General features: G+C 45.4%; 1 protein-coding gene and 1 long non-coding RNA gene across 2 annotated transcripts in view; one reads left to right on the top strand and one right to left on the bottom strand.

Annotated features, from left to right (window-relative positions):
- The window catches only part of LOC126537026 (fatty acid hydroxylase domain-containing protein 2-like), an 87120-nt gene that overhangs the window by 29293 nt on the left and 30944 nt on the right, over positions 1–26883 (top strand). The window contains exon 3 of the mRNA XM_050184138.3: positions 20791–20894. Within this exon, the coding sequence (XP_050040095.2) occupies positions 20791–20894 (104 nt within the window). The remainder of the gene's footprint in view (positions 1–20790; positions 20895–26883) is intronic.
- On the bottom strand, positions 203–9740 carry LOC129386176 (uncharacterized). The gene is made up of 2 exons (XR_011893832.1): positions 9460–9740; positions 203–457 (listed from the first exon to the last, which is right to left on the bottom strand). It is a non-coding gene; the product is annotated as an uncharacterized lncRNA (long non-coding RNA).

Below are 26883 nucleotides of genomic sequence, written 5' to 3'. Positions count from 1 at the left end.
TATGACGCTTGGGAAGAATAGTTAAGAGATACATTAACTTGATAGCGAAGTTGGGACGCGATGATGCAACAATTCCTCTTTCTTTTTCCTCTCGGATTGCCACGCAGCATAATGTCAGTATGAAAATAAATATGAGCATGTAGGCCTATTTCATAGAGATACTGCAATAGTAACTTATAAAATGTGTCGTCCGTAATTCGTCTTTCATAGTCTTCAGCTTTATCGCTGTTCAATTTCACGCATTTGAGTACACTTTCGCGAATTGTCTTTGTCCCAGCGCGCGTCCGAAGTAGATGGCAGGCATATCCGCTGCAGACGCACGAGCGGAGCACTTCGGACACTGGACAATGCCTTCGTACGGTTGACCCATTCCAATGACGCTCCTTTTCACGCTTCGGCATTGGTCACAGCGGTACTGCGCGCCCGCGTTAACAGCTGGATCAGCCCGCCGTGGACGCTGGATGACAAAAGTAGCACAGAATTCAGTGGAAGGGATCGCTTCGTTAACCGGCCTTGGTCTCGAAATGCCTGACCTGGCGTCATAGACATCATCGCAAAGTCATGAAACAGAGCAAAATATACTGACATTGCATCATTGTATAGCGATAAAGCTAAGTATGTCGACGCAGATAATAAATAAATAAATAAATAAATAAATAAATAAATAAATAAATAAATAAATAGGGGAAGAAACGTGCAGCGCATGCGTGTTGCAACCTCATCCTTGTCGTCATTAAGCATCCAACTCCTGGGTACCGATATCAAAACTGGGCCGGTATTCACAAACGCTTTGGTTCGTAAGTGCTGTTTATCATTGGCCGGTCGCCTTTGCTAATGGTGATTCTATCATCACGATTGGCTGGAGTCTGATCTTACGACGAACACTTCTAGCGCAAGTTCTTTCTTGCGAATATGCCAGACCCTGAGGGCGCTTTCCTGACGTGAGATCATGGAAAACAAAAGGCAGCCAGAATGCTGCGTCTGCCATAAGAGCTAATTGCTGTTTTATAAACGTGCTGCGCAAGACGCACAATAAAAGAAGAGGCAGACAGGACAGAGCGCTCTGTCCTGTCCTGTTTTTATTCTCTTGCGCAGCACAATTATAATTCAGGTATGAACCAACTAGTCCGCAAGAAAGTATTCATTGTTGTTGTTTCACGGAAACATATGAACATCACACAAAGAAAAGGGGAAGCAAACTGGCAGTTGTGCCTTGAGAAGGACACCACGCCCACACACTTGAAGAGAAGGAAGGAAAGGAGAAAAAGGGGAGAAGCGGAAGGCACCGCACATAACTTCACACATGGGCTGTGTAATATCAAGTATTGCACAAACAACGTAGAGTCATAACAAGCATCTTCATTGCAGCGATTTTCCTGCATTCCGAAGGGTGCTCTGAAGCGCATCCAATTATACCGCTCGAACAACTTTGGAACTTCTTTTCTTTTTCTCCGGCAATTTACATTTTCAGTGTAGCTGTGAAATTTTTCCTTCGCCTTGCTCGCGTTTACAGGACTGAACCAGACCAACGATCGCAGTTAATTTGCTCGAGATTGAGCTGTAGGATCGTTTACATACTCATTTAACTAATACCGTGCATTGCTGTTGAAGCGGCGTATACCTTATCACTGGGATAAGGTCGCAAGGCTTTCTGCGTCCAAGAACAGTTCGTAAGGATCGAATAGGACATTGTTTAAGCTATCGCACTTGGCCGGAATCTTGACTTTCATGTTGTAGGATCAATGGCGTTTCCAGGGATCTTTTTTATTCAGGAGGGGCGGTGGTGGTGGGGGGGTGATTACGTGAAAACAGGCCTTACAGCACACAACGTACATGCGGCACTGTATGCACAAACAATAGCTTGATAACGTCAGGACTCGACCGATGGTGTTGTACACGTTACTCAAGTCCTGTTGACGCCACAAAGTTTGATGTCATGCAGAACTAGCCGTATACGGACGAGATGCGCCGAAAGTGGACGTAGTCGGTACGGATTTCTCTGATACCTGATTCATTTTCGTTGCGCCTCGCAACAGCCTAGATGCGAGTAAATGCTGGATCCTGTCCTTGTGCACGTGTTCCTTTCTTATTTTCTATTTGCGCTCTGATAAACAGAGGCGAGATCTGAATTCTCGAAGCTGGTCACGCGTAACGAATGGCTCGAATCAACGATTCATGCTCTCAATGAGCCCCTCGACTAGTCCTGTGTCCGTGTGCTAACAAGTCGCACCAATTAGGAGCGTACACCAAAGGGCGTACCATATTTTTAAATGAACCCTTATAGAGCCGCATATACGCTTCATATATATGCATCCAACAGTTTCACGTGATCATATGGAGTCCTTCGTAAACCGACAGCATTCGACGTAGGACACCATGAGGCGTTATTAAGCGCGGTTCACTGTGGGGCATATTCCCAAGCGCAGCCTCGGCCGGCCCTCGTTTAGTTGACACCACGGCCCTAGCCTCAACGACGCTGCGCAGTATTAGTGAGAGAAAGTGCTTGCACGTGTGAATTCACGGCACGCCGTCCTTACCTTCTCACGAGCAACACGGCGGGTGAGAGTGAGTGCGCTTCCGCGTAAAAGAGTCGCTTGGGCGTGCACTGACTTCTGAGCGGTCTATGCTATGCCGCTCTCGTTCGAGGCTGTCTGGCATCCTCGCGCTATCTCGGAACGCGCTCAGCGTAGCGGCGTAATTGGGTCCTATAGAGGAGGAAGTCACCTTGCACTCTTTGACGCGCCTGTGCCCCCCCGCCCCTCCTTTCACACCCGTGCCCTTCCCCCTTCCCGAAACTGTGCCCCCGAGGGTTGTGCGTTTTTAGATGGGCGTCGCATATACAAACTGTTGGCTCGGCTGCGCTATGGAGGTCTCGTGCCCTCCTGGCGCCGACTAATTACTGCAGCCTATGGTCGCGGCCCCGACCTTTTCGCTGCGTTGAACGAACTAAGCTCAACGATTACGCCTCGTGTTGTTCTGCCGTCAGCGAGTTGGATTGGGCGTCGTCCTATTTGGTACCGGAAATTAGATAAGCGAAAGAGCAGATACGTTTCGAATTGTAAGGAACGTCGCTGGCGCAGAACTCTAAGCGGTCGAAACGGAAATGTTGCAGCGCAAGTTAAGACGTCGGATCTCAGATTGTGTGTCGTTTGCCATTTCGACGATCTCGTCTTTGGTTCTTTTCTGCCTTGCCAAGCCCAGCCCCCCCTCCCCCCACCCCCAAGTTTTCACGGAAATAGCGATCTTTTTGCTATTATGCGGAGTGCGCAAATAGATAATACAGTATAACGTAATATTAACATTGAGGTTTTCTTTTAACAAGTGTCCACACAAATGGGGATTTACACGACTTCTGCACTACTGTCGAAGCACTCTGAAGCGGCCAGCTGAAGAGTACATTGCATAAGAACTCTTTCTTCTTTATACATGCTATAAGGAAACTATATTTTTGGAGGGGGAGGGAGGGCTAGGAGGTGGAAGAAAGGGGAAGGAGGACATTCACCGCTCAGACAGTTTAGCGTATTCTTGACATGGACGCGTGTTTCTCCCTTAAAGTAGTAGAAGGATGATATCGCTCCAGCCACTCATTTGTTCTTGCCTAAATTATCTGAAAATATTGCATTTTATGACTCGGATTATTCAGCATAACACTTGACACTGTTCTCAAAAAACAAAACAAAACAAAGAACGAAAAAACTTTGAATTTGTCTTCATCGGCGCCCCTCGCTGTAAATTATGCTTAAATTATGGTGGCTATGTCACTACCACTGTTTGCAATACCATCGATCATGACCTTCGAGATTTGTTTCCATTAACCGCTCGGAGTTACATCCGAGAGACGCAGGCGAAGGCAACTTGGCATTTATTTTTTTTGCTTTTTAGAAGCAGGCTAGTAACATTGCGTAAAACTACAATGAAGGACCCGAGCCATCAAATGCGATTTTACTGCTAAATCTGAGCAATAACAGAGCAGCGTTAAGCCTAAGATATTTTTTCCATAAAACGCACGACCCTATAACAAAGCAAGCAACATTTTCTTGTGAGCACTTCACATTTTTTTTTGTTGTCCTACATTTCTAGACCACAACCTAAGCATCCAGAATTTCATATCCGAACGTGCTTCCCACGCTCGCGTTAACGTATTCGGCCTATTAAATTAGATTGGAGTCCACCCCGCTTTGATCGGATCCGTTGAAGCAAAAAACCCAATTGGCGTCCCTTATAACTTTTGCATCGGCGGCTTAACGTACAGCACGGCATTTGAAAGAACACCCTCAGAAATTTGTAGCACGAAGACGCGGGGTAACTAGTTTTGAGGCTAACTGAAACTGATTTCTAACGCTAGAACGCGGGGGTAGACAGGGTGGATATAGGTCTTCCCTCGCAACTGTCTGCCAAATATTGGAGACGGAACTCGCGTCATATCTGCAACATGATCAAATTTGTGGGAAGGAGTTGAGAGAAAGAAAGAGGGGGATAAAAAAAAACGAAGAGAAAACGTCGCTTTATCCTGGGTATTGCTTGCCGAGCCGCTTTCGCGGCGAACCGAAGTAAAATTTCGCCGTTGTGGTTCTGAAGTGAAATGTCGCAACACCCTAAAGAGGACAGGTCAAGAATCTGATGGTAGGAGAGGAAGAAATCAGCAACGAGTAAATAACTTTGGAAGAAGAAAAACAGCAGAACGAAGTTACTGAACGCTGAGGCCGCGTCACATCTAATACATTGTGCACACGCAGCATAGACGCCAAAAATGAAAATTTTATTACAACTTGGTTTCCGTTCTTTCTTCCTTCTTTTTTACAGATAGTGTCTTGCATGCCGACTAACTTGCTTGCCTTCCCAGCAATCTTGTGCTCGGTCTAGTACTAGATCGTCTCTTTAGAAGGAACATTAAAGAGGAACAATAAGATAAGTTAAACTGGTGCACATTCGAACCAGATTATAGGAAACAGGCTCATGTGATAAAGATACACGCACGCACGCTTGCACGCAGATAGATTAGATAGATAGATAGATAGATAGATAGATAGATAGATAGATAGATAGATAGATAGATAGATAGATAGATAGATAGATAGATAGATAGATAGATAGATAGATAGATAGATAGATAGATAGATAGATAGATAACGAAGAGCACAGAATCTTAAGTAGCGTTTAATGAGTAGCAGATAAGGAGGGGCAAACTGTATAGTCAGGTCTGTATAGTAGCGTTCCGAACTCGTATAAATAAATAAATAAATAAATAAATAAATAAATAAATAAATAAATAAATAAATAAATAAGACGTCCCCGGAAAATAGTACCACCATATGATTTTTATAAAAAAAAATAGAAAACACGAAATAAAACGCACCATTCAGACACTCTAAACACGTTAGAGAGACAGGCTGAAAAGTTTGGTTTCACAATTTCCCGCGACACGTTCTGCGCTGATGTGCAAACTGCGTTTTGATGAACTCTGCGGAATTAGGCACGGTGCAATCAGCGTTGGAAAATAAAGTGCCGATGAGGACACGAACTTAACTGAAGGTATACGTGAAAGCACGAAACCGTAATTATGACAATAGAAGCAAACTTCGAGCAGACCCCAAGCACTTCGTGTCCGACTGCGGGCCCACACGAGTGCACGCGCCTGCGTTTGAGGGTCGCGTCTGAGCCCGCTCAAGTGCGTTGTCCTTCGTCTGGCGCCATTGTCCAATTTCAGCGGTACTCACGCTGTACACGCATTGAAAGAACTAATCGCGCTGCACCACCGGAAAACAAGAGGGTTTTTCATAAAACCTGCAGGCTCCGTTCTTTTCGTTCGTTTATGTATTCTCACATTTTTTTTGTCTTTTCTTCTTCTTGGAAGTCGGAGAGACATATTGAGCAGGTTATACATAGTGTTTCTTGTTTATTCTTTTTTTACTTACAAGCATTTTTTTTTATATACAAGGCTATGAGGGTAGAGAACATGGCGCTTTCGCAGAGGCTTTGCCGGGTGAGGCGGACATACTTCGCCGCGCACAACTTAAATTTCAGAAGGCTAGTTAACGAAAACTTGCTGAATGACTGTTTTGCTAGACCCTTGAGAGGATTTTGTTTGTACGGCAAATTTAGACGCAGTCACATTTTATTGCGCCCGTGTTTTTCTTAAATCTTGAAAAACAAGTCCTAATTCGAGATATTCGTATATATATAATCAAATTTCCACGCTCAATCCAGGCAAAATCTAAACCGAGCGCGCCGGGTGAGTATAAAAGCCAGGCCCACCATCATAGCAGACGGAAGCGCCTTGTGACAAAAAGCGCTCCAATTTGAAACTGAACGTTGCGGCCAGTCGTGGCAGATAGCGATACGGCACCTTTTACCTCGCAAGCACGTCACGGTATTAGCATTTGCCGCGACGTGCCATCATTCAAAATTCGCCACGCACGTGGTCGCTGAGCGTTTCCGACTGACGTAACACCGGGGTTGCCTTTTCTGCAGCCGCTGCTCTCAATTTTGATGTTGCTTGGAATTAAAAATTAAATTATGAGGTTTTACGTGCCAAAACCACTTTCTCATTATGAGGCACGCCGTAGTGGAGGACTCCGGAAATTTTGACCACCTGGGGTTCTTTAACGTGCACCTAAATCTAAGTACACGGGTGTTTTCGCCCCCTATCGAAATGCGGCCGCCGTGGCCGGGATTCGATCCCGCGACCTCGTGCTCAGCAGCCCGACACCATAGCCTCTGAGCAACCGCGGCGGGTGATGCTGCCTGGAATGCGAGTTGAAATTCGATGATGAATACCTAAAATTAGGCGCGATTTTCAAGTTTCTAAAAAAAAAAAAAGGTGTGCATTAAGCTGCGACAGCCTTAAAATTTGCCATATAAGGAACCGCCCCAACAAGGTTCTAATAAAAATTCGAATTACCGATGTTTTTGTTACGTAGTATTTTAAAGCTGACGTTATTAGTGGCAAAGTATGTCCGCTTCGCCTTACAGCTTCTATGTAAGAATACCGCGTTCATTATGCTCATGTACGCTATAAAAAATAAAAAAATAAAACGAGTATATTCTATGCTCATATACGCTTCATAAAAACAAAAACAAAAAAAAGAGTATATTCTAAAAAAAGAAAAGAAAGAAGCACACCCAGTATAGTGCGAAGCTTCGCGCGCACCTTTCAGTTTCGCGGGAGATAAGCGGAAGACCCAGTCTCCATTGTTTGACTCGTTTCGCACCTGTATAGCGGGCCTTCTTCTCGCAGAGTGAATAAGCCCCGGCCCGAGTACGTCGAGCGCGAAAGCGGATTTGGAATCTGCATATAGAGCCCGGAGGCGGCAGGCCATCGATCAATTTCAGGGGCGCGGTGTGACGGTCTGTGCATAAGAAGGTCGGGACCGTGAACAACGGGATAGAGTTCGGCTGCTACACTCTTGCCTCTTATCAACTGGTGGCCGTGAGAAAACGAGGTTGGCCAACAACAAAAGCTGGCAAGCTGATATCGAGTGAGATTTCAACACACAGAAACTCTGGATGGACAGGCTGATTGGTATAGGGGCCGATGAGGAAGAAACTCATCAAAGTAAGAGTGGTGGAAGGTAATGAATAATAGGGAGCGCGGAGAGCGAGAAATACTTGTTACTTAGGCTCCCTTATTTCTATTGCTTGACCATTGACAGTGCATCAGCTATATCTTTGAATAAGAACTTACAGTAGGTTCGTATTGTGATCTCCTCCTGCGGCGTATGCCATATGTGCACGTGGCGTACTGCTGCATTGCGCAATAACGCGAATTGTGGTTTGATTATGACAGAGATGGGTGCACGGCGTACACTCTTAAAACGGTTGCACCCTTTGGGGTGTATATTTGTCCCAAAACAATAATCGTCATCTGCCTTGCTTGCGTTTCATATATCTTGAAAACTCGGCGCTCGCTACTTTCCCGTCGAAAATGCTGTGTCACACTGATAACGCCCAAGCCGTTAGTGACTCGCAAGTACCGGGTTCGCAGCGTTAAAGAAAGGAAATGCGCGCAAGACAAATGGCGATCATTGTTGTGGGACAAGATACACCCCAACGGGTGTTAACTTTCTCAAGAGTGTATGCTCTAAAACAGTAGCACCCTTTGGGGTGCATATTTGCCACACAGCAATAATCGTAATCTGTCTTGCTTGCGTTTCCTTTCTTGAAAACGCTGCGCTCGCTACTTTCCTGTCGAAAATGCTGTGTCACATTGATAACGACCAAGCCGTTCGTGACTGGGAAGTGCCGGGCTCGCAGCGTTAAAGAAAGGAAATGCCGGCAAGACAGATGGCGATTATTGCTGTGGGACAAGATAATCCCCAATTGGTGTAATTTTTTTAAGAATGTAAAGTAAAGGACATGCGGGCAAGGCAGACGACGATTATTGTTGTGTGGAAAATATACACCCCAAAGGGTGCAACTGTTTTTAGAGTGTACACTCCTAAACTATATTACACCCTTCGGGTCGTATCTTACCACACAACAATAATCGTCATTTGTCTTAAATATCCGCATTTTCTTTCTTTAACGCTGCTAGCAAGTCACGAACGGCATGCGCGTTGTCAGCACGACAGATCATTCTCGACAGGAACGTAGCCAGCGCAACGTTTTCAAGAAAGGAAACGCAAGACAGATGACGACTATCGTTGTGTGGCAAGATACGACTCAAAGGGTGTACATTTGTGTAAGAGCGTAGCGCACAATGCGAGCGTGATTCGCCCATGCATCTTCTGTGAAGTTAGTGCGCCCACATTGTAGCGCGTAAGCCTTATGCTTTAATAGATTGTGGTCGAACGGGGTGATCGTTATTGACGCGTAAGGCACACTGCTCATAGGCGGTGGTGGTGGCCACTGTACGCATATTCCGGGGTCGAATCTACGCATTGACCGTGCTTGGGCGGACGCCGATGACCAGTCAGGTCATGCTATAGTGGATATCGCTCCTCCGTTCTTCTGTGGACGGGTGACTGAGGAGGGATTGCAACATCCTGGCTACGCCATTTCTCTTTGTTCAACAATAGAAACAACTACTAAATATGATATAGATAAGGATCAATGAACACGACGGAACGCTAAATCAGCAAGCACCTAACGCCCGCGCCGCTACAGAATGGAGATACATACTTTGCAGTGTTTAACCTTCGGTGCAGGAAAGTTCCATGTACAGACGCAGATGACAGGTCCAAGCTCATAGTTCCGAGCTCAGCTCACAGCAAATAGCATAAGCGAAGGACACATCGCTGTGCAGTCTTGCATATTACCTCGCGTGTAATACCCCACCAGTGCAATAAAAATCAACACCGATCCACCCACGAGTCCACTACAAAGTCCTCTCATAAGATGTTAACCTTTCGCTGCGGGTACTCGTTGACCCCATATCCAACCGCTATCCTCTCGCCCTTGGTGCAGCTATTGCTATGAAATGATATCAATGAAAGAAAAACATGCAGAAGCGTAGCTAACTTGGGCTGTCACTCCTTCGACGTCCCTTCCTGCCTTCGCTTCGACGTCCACCGATGAGGCGAGACAGAAGCGCAGCAATATGGGCGGCTCCCATCGTCTCGGCCGGCGCGGGTGACGGCCACTTTTCGGGCGCGCAACATCGTCGCCGACACGTATATTTAGCCACAGCCCAAGCCGCGACGCGACGCTCCCCGACGGCGTTATCCCGCTGCGCCGCGACCTCGCGGTCGCTCGCTCTCTCGCTGGCGCGTGGCGTTGTTGTCGACGTACACTACGCGGCGGCTGACGGCTAAATGGACGGGGTCGAAGGCGTGACGCGGAATCGTCTCCGCGCGGGCGTTGTCTCGCGAGCGGAGCCCACGGTCTTCTCGGCTGTAGTCGTCGCGCGTGTTGGCGACAGTGACTGATGGTTGCGCGCGCTTTCGCGCGAGACCACTTCGCGGTGCATCCGAGTGCCGCCGCCCGCTCGCCCACCCGTTGTCGAGACGGCGAGCGCCCCAGATCGAAGCAGCAGGCATCGTAACGCGTGGCAGATCCGCCTGGCGACCTTTTGAGAGTGCGGTTGGCTTTGAACGTCGCAACGAGGCCGTGGGATATTGGTCGCGTGCAGTGCGCGCTCCATGCGGGCGCGTCCCGCGAATGTGACGCAGGTATAAATCAAGCGGCTTGCTTAGAGAGGCCCTGTGCACGAGCGTTTCTTTGGGGGCTGGCTTCGATCATTTACACGGCGCGGTGTCTCCGTGGCCATGACATTCCACGGACGCGCGCAGGATCGAATTCCGACCAGGGAGCAAGCATACCGACGAAGGGGGGATCCAAAGAAAGCTACGTGGCGTGTACTTATATTTAGGCACGCGATTAAGAACCACAGGTGGTTGAAATTCTTGAGTAGAATTCTCTACTGCTGCGTACGCCAAAGACCGAGTGCAGTTTCGGCCGCTACTATTAATAAATAAATAAATAAATAAATAAATAAATAGAAAGAGAGAGAGAGAGAGAGAGAGAGAGAGAGAGAGAGAGAGAGAAGTCATAAGGGAAAGGCAGGGAGGTTAACCAGGCTGAACCCGGCAGGCTACCCAACCCTACACCACATTACGTCGGAGTGCACGCTACACAACATGGAACACCAGGACACGAACACCACGAGGGTGCAATGAGAGACACTGCTGTCTAGCTCGGCCCTCGACGACTAGCTCAAGCTGATATAGAAAGCTGAGGAGATGGCAAGAGCCGGCGGAGATCTGGACTAGGGGCCCCGACCATTAGCTATTATTCTGATTATGCTTTATTAAAGTGTATCTATCCTATCCTACCCTGCACTGGCGAAGGGGGAAACGGGATTGAAAGAGGGGAAGGAAAGAAAGTTCACAGCTTTCACTGTTACACACACAAGCGTTCATCACTGAGTCAATCACAGGCGGTCATATACGCTGGTGCATTTCGAGAAACGCACCAGCGTGTTTGTCACCTTGCACATCGCAGACGCAAGAGCCCACGTCCCCAAGATCTTCTCTTTAAAGGACGGTCGTCTAAGTGACCCAAGGCTATTAAATCTATTAAAAGCTACCTTGACACTTATTCCACTTATAGCGTATGCTCATACCTTGTCACGCCATACTTTAGCAAAACACTTATCGTGTTCATACGAAGGATGTTCAGCAACTACAAATTCAGTTACTTGTAATCGTGAGGTTTAGCCCATTTATTCGCCATGACGTCCCATTTCATTGAAGTCTGAATGTACTCCTTTTGCGTGACGTATTTCTTGTGATGCTGCCTCTGATTACGTTCAAGCTCTATCACCGTTTCTGGTGCATTATTCGTTCTGATCTTGCACGTTTTATGAATTACAATGACACAGTGAACATTCGCTGTAAGTCAGAACTTCCTTTTTCCTAAACTATGCACAAATTAAGTAAGATTCGCAACCACGTTCGCGGGCATATAATTTTGAGATGGGGTACCCATTGAAATAAAATTATTTTGCTCCTATTTACATACAAGCATGTTTTTCATTGGAAAAAAATGTTTTTAATTGTGATTATAACAACGCTGAACACATACCACTGCATTTAGGCGCATTATACAAGAACTATACCAAAGCATGATACACGAACTGCACTGAAACATGCGCATAAAATATTAATAAAGAAATGGAACCACTACTGATAGGAATAAACTTAATATCTCTCTCACTCTCTCACACACACACGCACGCACGCACAATAAATTTGGTGTGAATACTAACAAAATAAGATGATTAACGACCAATCAAAATCAGTAAAGCTAATCACGGCCTCACGTGGAAACTACTACTACGACCGCTACTATAGCAGCAGGGGAAAAGGGGAACATAAGAGGGGATGGATGATGATAATGATGACAAAATTATTAGTGCTGTAATTGGAGTCGTGAACAAGACAGCATATTTAGTCTTCACTCTTAAGGCTAGTCCCTGCGTCGTGCAAAAACTGTAGCATGCCCCATACTGCTATCGGAATTCATTTCCGGTGAGGCCGAGGAACCATAATAAAGCCCTCTCAGAATGTCCCGGCAAGTTAGTAGATGACCGAGAAAGCTGCTGCTGCTGCTACGATGTGTCCTTCTAATTAGAGTGCCTGAAATTTAGAGTAAGCCGCCTTGTCGGACAGCGAGAGTGATGCACTTATATGTAATCTGCAGCCGCCCGTTTCTTTTCTTTTTTGCTCACAGCGAGCCTCCGAATCCTCTGCTGAAAAAAAAAAAAAAGATAATTTAATCTGGGCATCGTTTATTGAAGCAACGGTCAGCCAGTGCGGACTACAAGGTGGAATTTATGTTACTTTTTAAGGGATTCAAACCTCAAGTCTGTCCTCGGGCATATTTTATTCACAGGCGAGCCCACGGCGCTTGAGGTGAGTTTAGGGAGGTATAGGTTTATTTAGGAACTGACATTCGCTGTCTTTTTTTTAATATATGGTGTTTAGGAGAAGAAAGCTTGGCTTCGTGACTGAGCAAAACGTACTTGTGAGGGCTGCAGCCTGCCTTGGTGTCTAAGTTATCGCTTCTCCAGCACGCTGCTTCCAACCAAGGTGGCACTATAAGAATGTCAGTGCCACTCGATGTAGAGGGTGTCGACCCCGTCACTGAACTCCCGTTACCCCACGTCCGCGCGTTCCATCTTTATCAAAAGCGATGTTTTTCTGCCTTTATACATCCTAATCATGGTAACTTTATGAACGCACGCAACTTCACCATGTAAAGGTAACCGGCGCTAGTTATAGTTTAACTATATAGCTTAACATGCCGTGCAGGCTTGAATGGTTTGGTTATTTGTCGCCTGTAGGTCTGAATGTATATACCATCGACGTTAGTAAACGTTACTTAAGTGATAAAAACTTATCAGTGCCAGGCATCAAGTTGCACGTGCTAAGAGTAAATTTTATGGGAGAAAACCATATGTAACTTCGCCGCCAGGCGTCACGCTATAAATGCTGTAAATTTTACTTGTATTGGCCTAAACTGAGGCCTGGCGAAAGATGTGTCGCGAATGTCCGAACTCATGCTTTTATTTTGCCGTTACGTTAGGTAAACAGCGCTGGTCACCTTTAAATTGCGAAAACGTGTACTTTTGTAGAGGTTGCCACGTTCGGAGTGTATACTTTCGAATTAGAATACATGGCGATATTGACACACTCTTGATTAAACATTCCCCATATATTCTGCCCCGTGTTAGTAATGTTAGTGCCATTCAACAGTGGAGGACCGCCTTAATGGAACAATTTCTTTCCCTCAAACTACAACTCACGACCGATAGTTACTGGTTATAATGTAACGTAGGCGGGACGTCGCTGTGGTTGTTGACGAAGCGGCAGAAGAAAAATGGTTGGAATAGAGTCGCTACAATATCCTAGCCCCTGTATTGCATTGGTTCAGCTGCTGAATGTTTCTGCTGGTAATGAGATAGATAGATAGATAGATAGATAGATAGATAGATAGATAGATAGATAGATAGATAGATAGATAGATAGATAGATAGATAGATAGATAGATAGATAGATAGATAGATAGATAGATAGATAGATAGATGGGAAACGAGGCGAGGTCAAGAAGAATGTTTACATCAGGAGCTTCTATATAAATACATGGGAATAGAAAAAAATATTTTCGCTCAGCACACGCTCCACCCAATTTGATTAGGTCTGTCGCACTTAAAAAAAGAAAGCTGAAATATACCTACTATAGGGAGCACATTTATTATTCTGGCTATAAATGTTTTAAAATGGAAAGTCGCAGTCTCGCCCGAAAGTCGAAATATCGATTGTGATAGGAAATTAGTGGACAACAATACGAGACAAGAATAGTAGTTTTATCGGCTGTATAAACTTGTAGAAATTCGCTTAATAAGTAAATTAACAAGCAAGGTATCACGCGTGCACAAGCCAACGTGAATACATCTCACTCGATGATCGCGGAAACTCGCTGTCAGAACGCTACAGTGAGGAAACGCGGCAGCAGCAGCGAGCGAACTGACCTTCGTGCAGCCCTTTGCATCAATGCGAACTACGCCGCAAAAACAGCGCAGCACGGACTTTGTACCCGTCGCAGATGGCTTTCAATATACATCGTCCTGGCTGAGCGCGCGGCCGCCCGGGCCTTCCGGAGTAGAACGGGCCTCCCTCCCTCCCCTCCCCTCCCCTCCCCTCCCCCAAAAGCCTTGCGTGCGACGGAAGGCGGAGCGCTTCGTCCCCGCTTTCCGCGGTTGCGTGCGCGAGATTAAGCCGTGATCGCCGGCCTCACCCTCGCAAGCTTTCACTCGCACATACAGCATACGGCGCGCGACGATGATTTTATCGCCGTTGGACTTTAAACGGAACCTCACGGCGACGCCGATGGCAGAAAGGCGCTTGGAGTGTCCATATGATTGCTATCGCAGTAAATATTGTTGAATGTTGCAAAATTTAAGAAAACCGAGCTATCAAGTTTAGAGCTTTGTAACTCAGCAATGAACAAAGTGACTACAATTCTGTAAAATGCACCTATTGAGACGTATAAAGCGGACAAAAGTGATGTGTTATACACCATTATGAAACATAGCACTAAATTGTGAGTTGAGCTTTTCCAAATCAATCGTAAGCATTGTTACATTTTCTCGGGCCGAGCAATCGCCGGCGACCTCTTGCAGGACTATAGGTACGCCTGCAGCAAGCAACGCTCCACTTCCTCTCGTTCTCTCGTTACAATTGTGTTTTCGTATGAGTCAGGCACCATTTCCGCGTACGCTACACGGAATCGTCGACGAACCGAACAATGCTGTTCCAGTTGTTGGTCCTCGTTTCAGAATGCGATTTGTAAAACTAAGTTATGCTCTGGGGTATTACGTGCCAAAACCACGATCTAATATGAAGCACGCTGCAGTGGGGACACCTGATTAATTTTGACCACTTGAAGTCCCTTAACTTGCACCTAAATCTGAGCGACTTTGTCCTCCAACGCCATCGACATGACGCTGCCACGGCTGGGATCGAACCCACGACCCCGTGTGCAGGAGCGTAACGCCATGGCCACTGGGCCGCCGCAGCAGGTGCCTTTCTAATGTTATGATTATTATAATGGTGAATCTGCATTGTATTTGTAGAAACCAAACAAATTTCTTCCGAGCATAAAACAATGTACCGACATCGTGAAAAACGTTCACCTCGCGAGTTGCGATTCCTTTCCACACAAAAGATTTAGAAAGCGAAGTCATAAATTTAACTACCGCTCGATAGATGTATAGCGCCAGCTCCAATAAACTGGTTATCGCACACCCCTTCTAACTAGGCTCCATTCCATTTTTATTTCTTCTTGTAATGGCGACAGACCGTAATAATATAAAAGTAATAGCGCGGTTATGAGCGGGAGTCAACATTGCCCCTAATAGTTCCGGAAATAAAGTTTCGTCAGCTGCGCTGCGCGGCCTTTATTCTTATCGTTCTATTTCACCGGCAGCTGCAGCAGCATTTGCTTCGCCGTGAAGTAAATGAGTCGGAAAGTTATCACGCTTATCAGGACGACCTGAAAAATTTTCTGTCCGTGATTTCTTTGTGCGTTGCTTCGCATTGCATCCTATCTCTAGTCGCCGTCGGTGGCGACTGCACCCCACTGCTGTATGGTTGCTCATTCCACGCACGCACAACGACGATCAATGTCACGGCTCCCGCACCTCCACTCACGCAGTCATTGATTAGGAAGGAGAGGGAGAACACAAACAGCAGCAAACATACTCAGCTTGCACGAAACGCCTTCTACAAACAGGCTGTCGACAGCCAGAAAAGTAAAAAAAAAAAAAAGGTTTGTGGGAAAACTTATCAGCGTTGCAAATTGTGCACCCGCCAAAGAACTATATCGAACATGTTTTTTAAGTGGAAAGGACACCAACTTTGACAACTAGAACATCCCTTTCTTGGAAATCTGAAAGGTGAATTATGCACCTTCCGGTACCTTCAATAATTTGTGACCCCTGTTCTTACCCATTGGCAAACCAAACTGCGTCTCCCTAAGTAGAGGCAACGAAATGCAAAACTCAGACTTGCAAATCACGGACAAACTTGCACGCATTACTCGCTGCGCACTTGCAAGGCGAGTACGCAAAGTAGACCCCTGTGTGCAAGAAACGCCCAACGCACTCCAGCAATTTGTCTTCGGCATCACGCAACGCGAACCGCACGCTTCAGTCGTCCGCCCAGTTCGCGCAGTGCTCATATTATTTTCAGCGGCTCCGCGTGAACCGAGCGTTACGAATGGTTTCGCCATGTCTCGCCTCCGCGCGAGGTAACCTTGTAATCTGCGAACTTGCTGCTACAGAGAGCAAATGCGCAGACTCGCCAGACGCGTCCCTGTCTTAGGGCGGGTGTTACAAATGACCTGCAAACGTCTTCGCCAGAAGTTTGCCCGGTTTTGCTTAAGAGGGAACTCTGCCCTGGGATCTCCTATTTAAATACGCGGGAAGTGTTTTCCCCGCCATCCACGGCACATAATTTGATGATATTTCTTTATTTATTTTTTTACATTTGAAAGTAAAAGTTAAAATCTATCGACTGCAGGCAGGAGATCTTAAAACGAAGCTTTGTTTACCTGCAACTTTGGGTTTTGACGTGACTGCTGTCGTTTCCGGGTCGCTCGGTATCTCGGCTATATATATATATATGTATATATATATATATATATATATATATATATATATATATATAATCCCTGTCAAATATATAAAAAATATATAAACTCGCTGTCAAAAGGCTGGAGTGAAGTAACGCGGCAGCAGCAGCGAGACACGCCGGCTCACAAGTATCTCTAAAGAGCACCGACCCGTTAATGAAATAGCGCATAGTAGTGAGCGACTTCATTGTTTTACTTTATTCTCTTCGGTTTAGTCGTTCGTTATGCCCCACAGGGTGTGTGTACCTGTCCTTGACCTGCTCTCCAGAACGGGTATGTGTCACTGTGACGCTACAGGTAGCGGATCTTTTTGGTGAAGCTGTGTCGCACTTCTCTGTGTACAGCTGCGATCGCCATTTTCTTTCCTCGACAAGCGTCATACACCGCCTTTGTCCTCGTGACATCGCGGCGTAGACATCTCATACAGTGCGTCCGCCTGATTTGGTGTTTGCATTTCGGCATGAATCTCGTTCCGTGTAGCGCATAAACGTAAAAAAATTGCGTGAAAGTTAAGTTGTGACCCTTGCGGGGGTTAAACATTGAGATTACGCGTTACATAGCTGTAGTTTAGACGCACTGTTAAACAAACATTCTGTTTGACACGGTGTAAAAGATTTGTCCGCTTCAGATGCTCTAACTAGTGCAGTTTGCAAAACAGCGATGTGCTATTTTTGTGCAGTGTTATACGAAATTGTGAACCTCAACGCTTCAATTCCTTCAAAACTTCCCAATTTTTGTCAATTCCCGCAAAAAAAAAAAATGACCACCTGGAAAACGCCAAATAAAATTTCAACTTGATTTGGTAGAATTCATACTTCTTTTTCATAAATTCAAAGTATCGTGGAGATTGATTCGACGGTCGTCTAATGCAACTTGTTTATGCGTTTCACGTGTATGTGAATTCGGAAATCGAATTATGCCACCAGCTAAAGCTTCCTCCTGCTGCTTGTTACCTGTTCCATCATAGTGCGCGAATTGTTTACAATGCATGGCAGTACATCCTGTGCGCGAGTTCGCATATTGATTGAGTGATAAGATAAACATAATATAACATGAGAACAAGTTATCTTTTCGAACTGACTTCTAGTTTTTGAAAAGAAAAATGTTCAAGATGCAACTGTGCTTCCGCATCGTGCATATCTTTGCATAGCTTCAGGGTCATGCTTTATTCATTTTTCGTGGGCACTGAACAAACAGCAGTAACTCTAAAGGCGGGAATAAAAAAGAAGATGGACATGTCGGGCAGTGCGTTCTTTTCTTCGAGTTATGAATAAGTAATGCGCTTATGTGTTTCCTTATTCCAAAAATATTACATCCAACCGAAAGTGCAGTAGGTAACAAAACGATATAATTCTGTTGTGACTGTATGTGATAATAGATTTACACGATGTATGTACCACCCGCTGACTAGACAATGTGTTATTAGGCGACAGTATCGTTTATACTTTTGAGACTTTCGACTACATAAGTGTGGAGACATTTACCATGTATATTGTATGTACCATGTGTTCTTTACGGCCACGGCGGCCGCATTTCGATGGGGGCGAGGTGCGAAAACACCCGTGTGCTTAGATTTAGGTGCACGTTAAAGAACCCCAGGTGGTCGAAATTTCCGGAGTCCTCCACTACGGCGTGCCTCATAATCAGAAAGTGGTTTTGGCACGTAAAACCCCATAATTTCATTTCATTTTCACCATGTGTTCCTTACGTCATAGTCTTCCTGTGGAAACGTTGCGTGATAAGTCCTGGTGCTTGTGCGAAAAGATTATTTGATATGTAACCTTGAACCCTGAATGATGTACGACGGAACCACCCAAGAGATAAGGAGTAGCCGGCGCCTTAAATTGCGCGCCAACATCTCCTTATATCATATCAATTAAAAAGAAAAACGATATCATATTGGGGCTTCCAGTGAAAAATTCATTTCCTGCGTCTCTGTGCTATCTGTTGATGCTACTATTTTCGATATTGTCAAACAGGACGTGCGCTGCTTTCGCCAAGGAGACAGAGGTGAATCATAGTGCTTCTTTTTGCGGTGTCTTAAAGTTTGACTTTCCATTTTGTTCATTTCATTGCGCTCACTGTTGTCTAAAATTCCAAGTTCGTGTGCCATGGGGTGTCTGTATTTTTTTCCTTTCTCTTTTTCTTTGATCTCTTATGATGCATTAAATCTGCCTTAGCTTGCCAAGTATTTTCGTCTGCTACCCTCTCTAGTTATCATTAGACTTTCTTTCACTATAGCGCACACGTTCTTTCGCATACTGTTTGATGTATACGGTTTCCTTGTGATAGGAATACTCAAGCTGTGTGTACGACGGATGGGCCATGCCGTGTCAGTAACCTAAAGAGGCAGTGAGTGTTCAAGAGACCATTGCGCTGGGCTGGCCGTCATCGATTGCGATAGCAAACTAGTAGACAGATATACGAAGTAAGGACAGTAGATTTATCGGCTATATAAACTTGTAAACGTTTGCTTACTAACAAAATTAACAAGCATGGTGTCACGCACGCACAGGTAAACGTGAACACATTTCACTCGATGACCACGGAAACTCACTGTCAAAACGCTGGAGTGAAGTAACGCGGCAGCAGCAGCGAGCGAATTGAGCTTCGTGCTGCGTCTCGCTTTGGATGTTTCTGCCATTTGCGCTAACATACCCGTGAGTGAAGGAATTGAAGCCTTGTCGAAATCTGTCGCACTCAATCCCCAAGCGCACGTGCCTGAAGTTTACCTGTCGCTCCTTAGGTTAGTCCTCACGCTCAACTATCTAGAATTCTATTCTATTCACTGCCCGCAAACTTTCGGCACTAGCATGGGAACACCATTCGCTCCCACTTATGCGAACATTTTCGTGGGACATCTTGAAGAAGACCTGATAAAATCCTGCCCTTTAAAACCCGACACCTATCTGTGTTACACTGACGACATAATTATGATATGGGAACACGGCAAAAGGCGTTAACCTACCTAATTAGCCGTTTTAACCACTTTAACTCGAGTATTAAATTTACTGCTCACCACTCTCCTAGTCAAATCAACTTCCTCGACCCGACGGTACACACAGAAAACGGAAAACAGAGAACGACACTTTACCGGAAGCTAGCCAGAAATATTTAGACTGCAATAGTAATCACCCGCCACACTGCAAGCAAGGAATTTTTGTTGGACAGAGTAGCGGCAGAGTAGCGCGCGTCGTTTGTATGGAAACAAAGCGCTGCATGAACGGAAGTCTGTCTGCGGCAGCTGCTGTGAATCGCGTCCACGCGTCGCGATTAGCGAGGTAGTCTTTGCCGCACTTCGCTACGTTTGCAACGTGCATGCCGAGTGAGGCCGATTGTCAGCGCCAGCCAATATATCGCGAAATGAAAACACGTATATAGCTGCGCTCTAAATTTGCATTACGGAGTATCGTGAACGTCGGTGAATTTTCTTTTGAGAAGACATGAAATGATACGAGACAGGAACCTACATACTTATTCCAAAGTGCCTTGTATGAACCAGCAGATGCTTAGCATTAAAATATAAGAATTAGCTAGGAGACAGCTATGTGGGCTCCGACAAAGCAACACATCATTGTAATGGCATGATGATATCATAACCTGCGAGATCAATCACGCCATGGAACTCGCGTGATTTTATCCACTTGAAAATGAAAGGAAAGTTATTGGCTGTACGGTTGCACCGATAAATAAAGGGCATCTTATCAAACCTGTCTTTTCGCTAAAGTGCTGGCGCTAAGGCATCGGCGGTCGCCGCGTTAGGTTGCAAAATTTTCACAAAATCTCATGTGGTGACAAGTTCTGAGCGTCGCCGAAAAGCGTTAGCTGAGGCGCGAACATTTAAATGAAATTCCAAGTACATTTCACAAGCATATTTGAATGCACTGTGGGCAACTTCGATCAGTATCCCCACAGTTTGTGCGAGGTACAAAACGGCTTCCCCCCTTAGCGCTTGACGTTTACGAGGCTATAAAATGGACGAAAGAGGCAGGAAGCGTATGTGGCTATCGCAGCACTATACGTCTCGCAATAAACGAATTGCAAACGTCCGACAGCAGTAACTTTCTGTGACAGGCGATAAAGCGAAAGAATTCGAAGTTGCCGTTATCGCCACTGATCCTTTTCTTTCGACCACTTTTGTTTCGGTATTCGTAGGTTGACGAAAAGCAGCGGCGAAGCCTTGCGGGAGACGCTGGACCTGAACTTCAAGAAAATCGTCTACGTGTTTCAAGGCGACTACTTTATCCTGACTGCTGGCGGTACGTGATTTCAATCCTCGACGCCCACGCACTCTACTCTTATCTTTTCTTCGCGTGTTCTGCGGACTCCGCAGTTTCGTATTCTTTTGTTCTCGATGTGCGACGTCTGGGTCTCAGAAAGGCAATTAGCGGAACGCCCGTAGCATTTATGACTTCGAGCGCATCGCCAGCTCCTTGTGAACGCTGACCTTTCCGTATTGAGAGAGCGACACAACGAAAACGAAAAGCGACAATTATGAGGACAATTTTTCTGCGGCGGTTTCCTGCTTACCTTTGTGAACTGCCACGCGTGGTCATGAAGAGCGCGGCGGCCGAGCTATAATAAAGGTCTCGTTTCGAGCTTTGTTGGCTTGCGGTGAAAACTTACCTGTACGGGAAAAAAATGTCGAAACTGCGCTGAAAGCTGGAACTGTGCTGTAAAAAAATTGAAATGGAGGCACATAACAAGTTTACCAACTATAAGGTAGAGCTACACACACATACGCACGCACGCGCACACGCGCAGAGTTCGTAAAAACGTGCCGGTTGGAGGCTGGAAAATCGTGGCAGGCGTGAAGGTAATATTTTTATTTTTCTGGGGGGAGGGGGTTATTTCGACCAGAATCATTTGATACGTTTCAAAAGACTCTGGTTTGGCGTTCCACTCGCAGGAGAACAGCGAGAGGTGACGTGCTTTAGTATATGTTGCGAAATCCCCCCGCTCCCTTTCTCCCCTTATAAGGCGTGTACAGAAAAACGTACTTCTAGAAGGCTGTGTGTTCGTCTAACGAAAGAAATATATTCGTTCACGAATAAGACAGAAAGAGAAAGAAATGTTTATTAAATGATAAGCGATATCCATCCCCGGTAGTTCATCCGGTAAAGTGCCGAGGTAGAAGAGCAGGTAATCCGGTTGTCAAGATTTTCAGTATGTGGAAATTAATTACTTTCGTGCACAAAGATAACGGGACGATTATCCTTTGCATTCGGCACATGCGTGAATGTTCGTAAACATGCGGTATGTTACTAGTATACGTCGCTATTGGCTGTTATGAAAAAAAAAAAGAGCGGCCTCACAACGGTCATGGAAAAACGATGTCTATCTTCAGCATGAACCAACAGCTTACGATTGACGCTCTCGTACCATGACAATGACATAAAAACTACCGAGACCCTGACCAATCAGCCAATCTATGCTTGTGATAGAATAACATCAGGCTTGGACAAATTGACTCCAGACTCATGCGGTACCTTTTGTTATTTCTGCACACCGATTCCGGACCTGTTATTCGAGAAGTTTTCAAGAACTCTAGAGGGCCGTCCGCATGAAACGACTGTTCATCACTTTTGTGAAAACAGCTCGCAAAAACCTTAGTTAATTAGGCTCCTCTGCCCGGCTGCTAGGTTCTGTTGGATGGGAAAGATAAATCTAATAGACCTAACTGAACATAATCAAATCACCAGAGCTCAGTAATTCGCGACAGTGACCTGAGAAGAAATGACAAGACAAGAAAAACAAGCACGATCCAATTCTTATCATTCTGAACAGAGTTGGACGTTTGAAAAGCAAGGCGACAGTTGCACGCTGCCAGAAATGACCTTTTGGCCATTGTTGAAGTCCGAGTAAAAAGGCCAAGCAGCGAAAAACAAAAAGAACAAGAAAATGAATCAGGGGAGTTTTGACAGCACGTGCGCAGACTCATCGCCTCTCGTGAACTGCGTAAGAGGTGAGGCTTTGTGCAGGAAGCTACATATACCGCATTCGATGCTTTTCTCACGAATGCTCAGAAAAATAGCCTCCGGCACAACAAAGTAGCGGTAGTCGTTGACGTGCAAAAAAGAAAAGAAAGTGTTTGTGCTGATGCCACGTGGAACCGATGTCCGCTTGATTCTCGGTTGACTTGGGAAAGTGAAAAAAAAATCTATTTTTTTTCTTTAGGGTGTTCCACGGGAGGTTCATTGAGAGTCAGGGCACTGGAGAAAAACACACTCCGAAATGGGGAGATGATACATTTGGAGCGAAAGGCCCTGTGGGAACACGTGCTGTCGGTATCATTGTCTGGCTGAACCGAGCATGGAGCGACATGGACGCTGGGGTTGGCGTCAATAAATTGCGATCCGAATGCACACTTCTATTCCTACATGATGGGCCGACGAGTGCCTTTGTAGAAGATTTATGACGACTACCCTTACGACATCTCAAGCATGGCGTCTAATCTCAACCATGGTATATCTAGGAGATGCATGTTAGCACAGTCGGAAATCGTTTTTGAAGAGATAAACAGACGTATCAGTAATGCATCTTCACTGTTTGACACAATTCTGTGACTTTTTTTTAACGTGACTACTGCATGCATGTCCGGGTGTTGTGTTCTGTGACTTTGCACTACGAATAAGCAGGTGAAGCTTAGCGGTGGCTCTCTTATTTCTTGCTCCCCTCCTACTAAGTCTTTGTTTCCACGTCGCGCTCATATGTATCCCCTAGACTTGAACCAACTCGCCCAGCAACATATTCTTTTGTCAGCACACACTTGGGCACTATATTGACGTTTGTTAGACGGCAACAGACATTGTCTGACCAGATTGTTTTCCCTCTTGCCTACGCCTTTTGTATAGGAATACTCTTGGCGTTAATAACATAGCTTAAAGCCTGCTCAAGCGTGCGAAGTCTGCAAATATTCAAAGTAAGTCTATGAACTTACGCCCTTATAGTTCGTCCGCCTTTTGTGAAGAGTATGTTGAGCATAAAAGCCAACAGAAATTGTCTATAGTGAGCCCTGTGTACATTACATATCCGTGTGCATAAATTTTTTTTATGAATTGGGTCTTGTTACTAGACAACACGCTCCTGGCAGTCGATAACGCGCTCGTGGCACGAGCAGACTGTTTTTTTTCTGTGAGATGTTCTGTATTTACAGCCATAACCGTGAGTGGTGGAACTAGCTAACAGTACCAAGGTTAAATCTAGTACACATATATAAGTATCCAAAAAATTGGACGGGGAGGCGGCGTCGCGGTAGCTCAATTGATAAGAGCATCGCGCACGTAATGCGAAGACGTGGGTTCGTATCCCACCTTCCGTCGGTTGTGTTTTCATCAGCTTTCAATTCCATTTATTGATCATTTCTTCACTTCAGTTAAAAACAACAAATAACTTTTCCTGTGTTTTTCTTGGTGACATTGTCTGTTGGCTTATAATGATTGCGATTTATATTACAGTCTTCTCATGATAATAGCAAAACCTGTCTTGGTCGGTTTCTTACGTGATAAGATCCGTAAGATCACCATCCCATAAGGTCACCGCTCATCTCACCCGAGACGCAGGAACGATGAATACTACGCTCTATGTAGATCACCTTAGCATTGTGCGCTGTTTTGCGTTCTGCATTGTTGGACGTTACTTCCGCCGACATGGCACAGTGAGCGGGGAACTCATGGACTACGCGTATTTCGCCTTTGCTCTCATTTCACACGGTGTGCAACGTTTCAGTTCACCCTACTTCTTCGTTGTCGCTTTTCTTAATATAGTCTTAGGATAGGATAGGAATAACCTTTTTTGAAATGCTGGCAACCGACGGGTTAACGCATTGTAACGTTGGCTAAGCGTCGACCCGGGGTTATGCCCTACTTTGCACTACCCCAGTTCGGCCTGTTTGTGGTGGGTCGTGAGGCTTGTGCTTTCCGAGCGCACCTGCAGCCTTATTTAGCTGCCTACTATTGTTACAGCATGGGTACCAAGAGTTAGAAGTGCAGTAGAGGACAGCAGAGAAATAGTGTGTGTGATGAAATTAGGAAATTTGCAGGCATAAGAAGGGGTCAGCTGGCGCATGACAGGGGTGATTGGATATCGCTGCGAGAGGCTTTCGTACTACAGTGGACCAAAGGAATTCCCAGTAACCCAACTTGGCATCAAAGAGGTTCATTGGAGACTAGCACAGACCAAGTGCCACGCATCCGGTGCTCCAAGTCGGCGTCAAAAAGGTTCGTTGAAGATCGGCACGTATGCACATATCGCCACATGCTCAGTGACCCAACTTGGTCCGATGGTTGGTTTCGAGTCCTGCTAATTTAGTACAGCTGCCTGATGCTCTACGCATTCGACTACTGACTGCCCGTGATTCAGGTAGGCGGGAAAACAGTTACATACAAACATACATATATAAATATACATAGATACATAGACCCGGAGAGTGTGCGAAGTACCCTAAGAATGGTAACCCATTAAACGTGGCTGTTGATGATTTAGTGGCGGCAGCGCAAACGCTGAGCGTTCTATTTTCTGCAGAGCTACATTCTCGACTGAGCTACCAATAGACACAAAATGCATTCGCAAGGATGCATGAGACACCACTACCGACTTGCATCGTAGGTTGACAGCAGTCTGGCTGATTGTACGAAATTGAGGACCGAATCTAGATATTGCCTGGGCTATAGCCCTGGAGTGGGCCCTACTTCACGCATGGAATGAAGAGTTCGTTCGCTGCCTGCACCCACTGAAAAATTTGGGTGCGTATGTGGGGCATCTACTGACCGAGAACCCAGAATACGAGCGGCAGCGAGAGGCACTGCGCAGCTGCTGGAACAGGATGAATAGGCATCTTTTATCCGCTGACAAGGTTCCTGGTCGTGCCAGACAAACAAGGACACGCTGTCACAGAACTTCCCGACTTTCTAATAAACAGCGGCCTAATGGAGTCTCTTTGAATGACGATCGATTGTGAATCTATCTATAATCTCACTTTGTGCAACCTCAAGTGAAACTTGCACCGACATTGTCTGCTTTATTTAGCGGAATGTACTGTGATTTTTTTCTTAGATGTATGTAGTGATGTGCTGATATATATATATATATATATATATATATATATATATATGCTACGGACTGTCGTCAGTTCTCCTTGGCTCCTCGAAGAGGCGCGATGTCGAGTGCGCTCTTGAACCACACTTTGCAATGGGCTGAACGCGTTGAAAGCATGGATCCGGGACCACAAATAGGTGCGATGTAACGCTAGCGCGTTTCTTTTGCCTTTACCACTAAATCTCCACAGATTTTGTTGTTGTTGGGACTAGACGCAACTTGTTGCAGATTAACACTCATCATATGTATAAATAGTGTAGCAGACTATGCCCGAGTTATTTGATGTTTTACTCGTTCATTATATTTTCTTTCTGCCTTTCACTTTCTTTTTTTCCCTAAGCTTTTTACATTCCTTAGTCGCAGGAGTATAATTTCACGATTCCAATAGCCGGCCCTTCGGTGGCCTATTTTCCCAGAGTGTCAATAATTAAACAACTTCTACAACAACCGACTTGCGCCTTTGTGACATAAAAATACGTAAAAATTCTAGAACAGGGATCTAAAAATGTGTATTTAACAGATGTGGTGGTATACCATGGTCGTAGAATTTGGACATTAGGTTCTAAGCTAAGAGAATCCGGGTGATGATGACGGCGATGATGATGATGATGATGATGATGATGATTTATTGGCATCAGTCACGTAGCCTGTTTGAGTTAATCGGGTATGCTATACAAGCCTTTCATTCTAGCATTTTGTATACATCATCATACTCCTTTTCTCTTCCTTAAAACGTCTATATATATCTTGTACCGCTACCTATGCCTGTAATGGATCCGGTCATCTAAATTTCTTCCCTGTCTTTTTTTTTCTTTTGCACCAATACTCTAAACGTCTCTTGCTTATCTTGACTGTTGACTGCTTGGTGCTTCCATCCATTTTAAATCAAAGCGATTCTGGAAGGTCTACGTTACCTACTGGTCTCGTCGGGTGAACACTTTCGCATTCCATTAGGATGGATGGATGGATGGATGGATGGATGGCTGTTATGGATAGATGTTATGAGCGTCCCCTTTAGAGCGAAGTGGTGGGTTGTGCCACCAAGGTCTTGTTATTTTATTGCCCAATGTCCTACCTAGGTTAAAAAAGAAAAAAAAGAAAGAAAAAAAAGAACGCGCGATGAATTCCCACAATCAAAATTTCTGAACCCCT

Source organism: Dermacentor andersoni, chromosome 4 (genome assembly GCF_023375885.2).
Source record: "Dermacentor andersoni chromosome 4, qqDerAnde1_hic_scaffold, whole genome shotgun sequence".
NCBI lineage: Eukaryota > Metazoa > Arthropoda > Arachnida > Ixodida > Ixodidae > Dermacentor > Dermacentor andersoni.
Note: the sequence above shows the minus strand (reverse complement) of the source record. Positions and strands in the feature narration are given on the sequence as shown.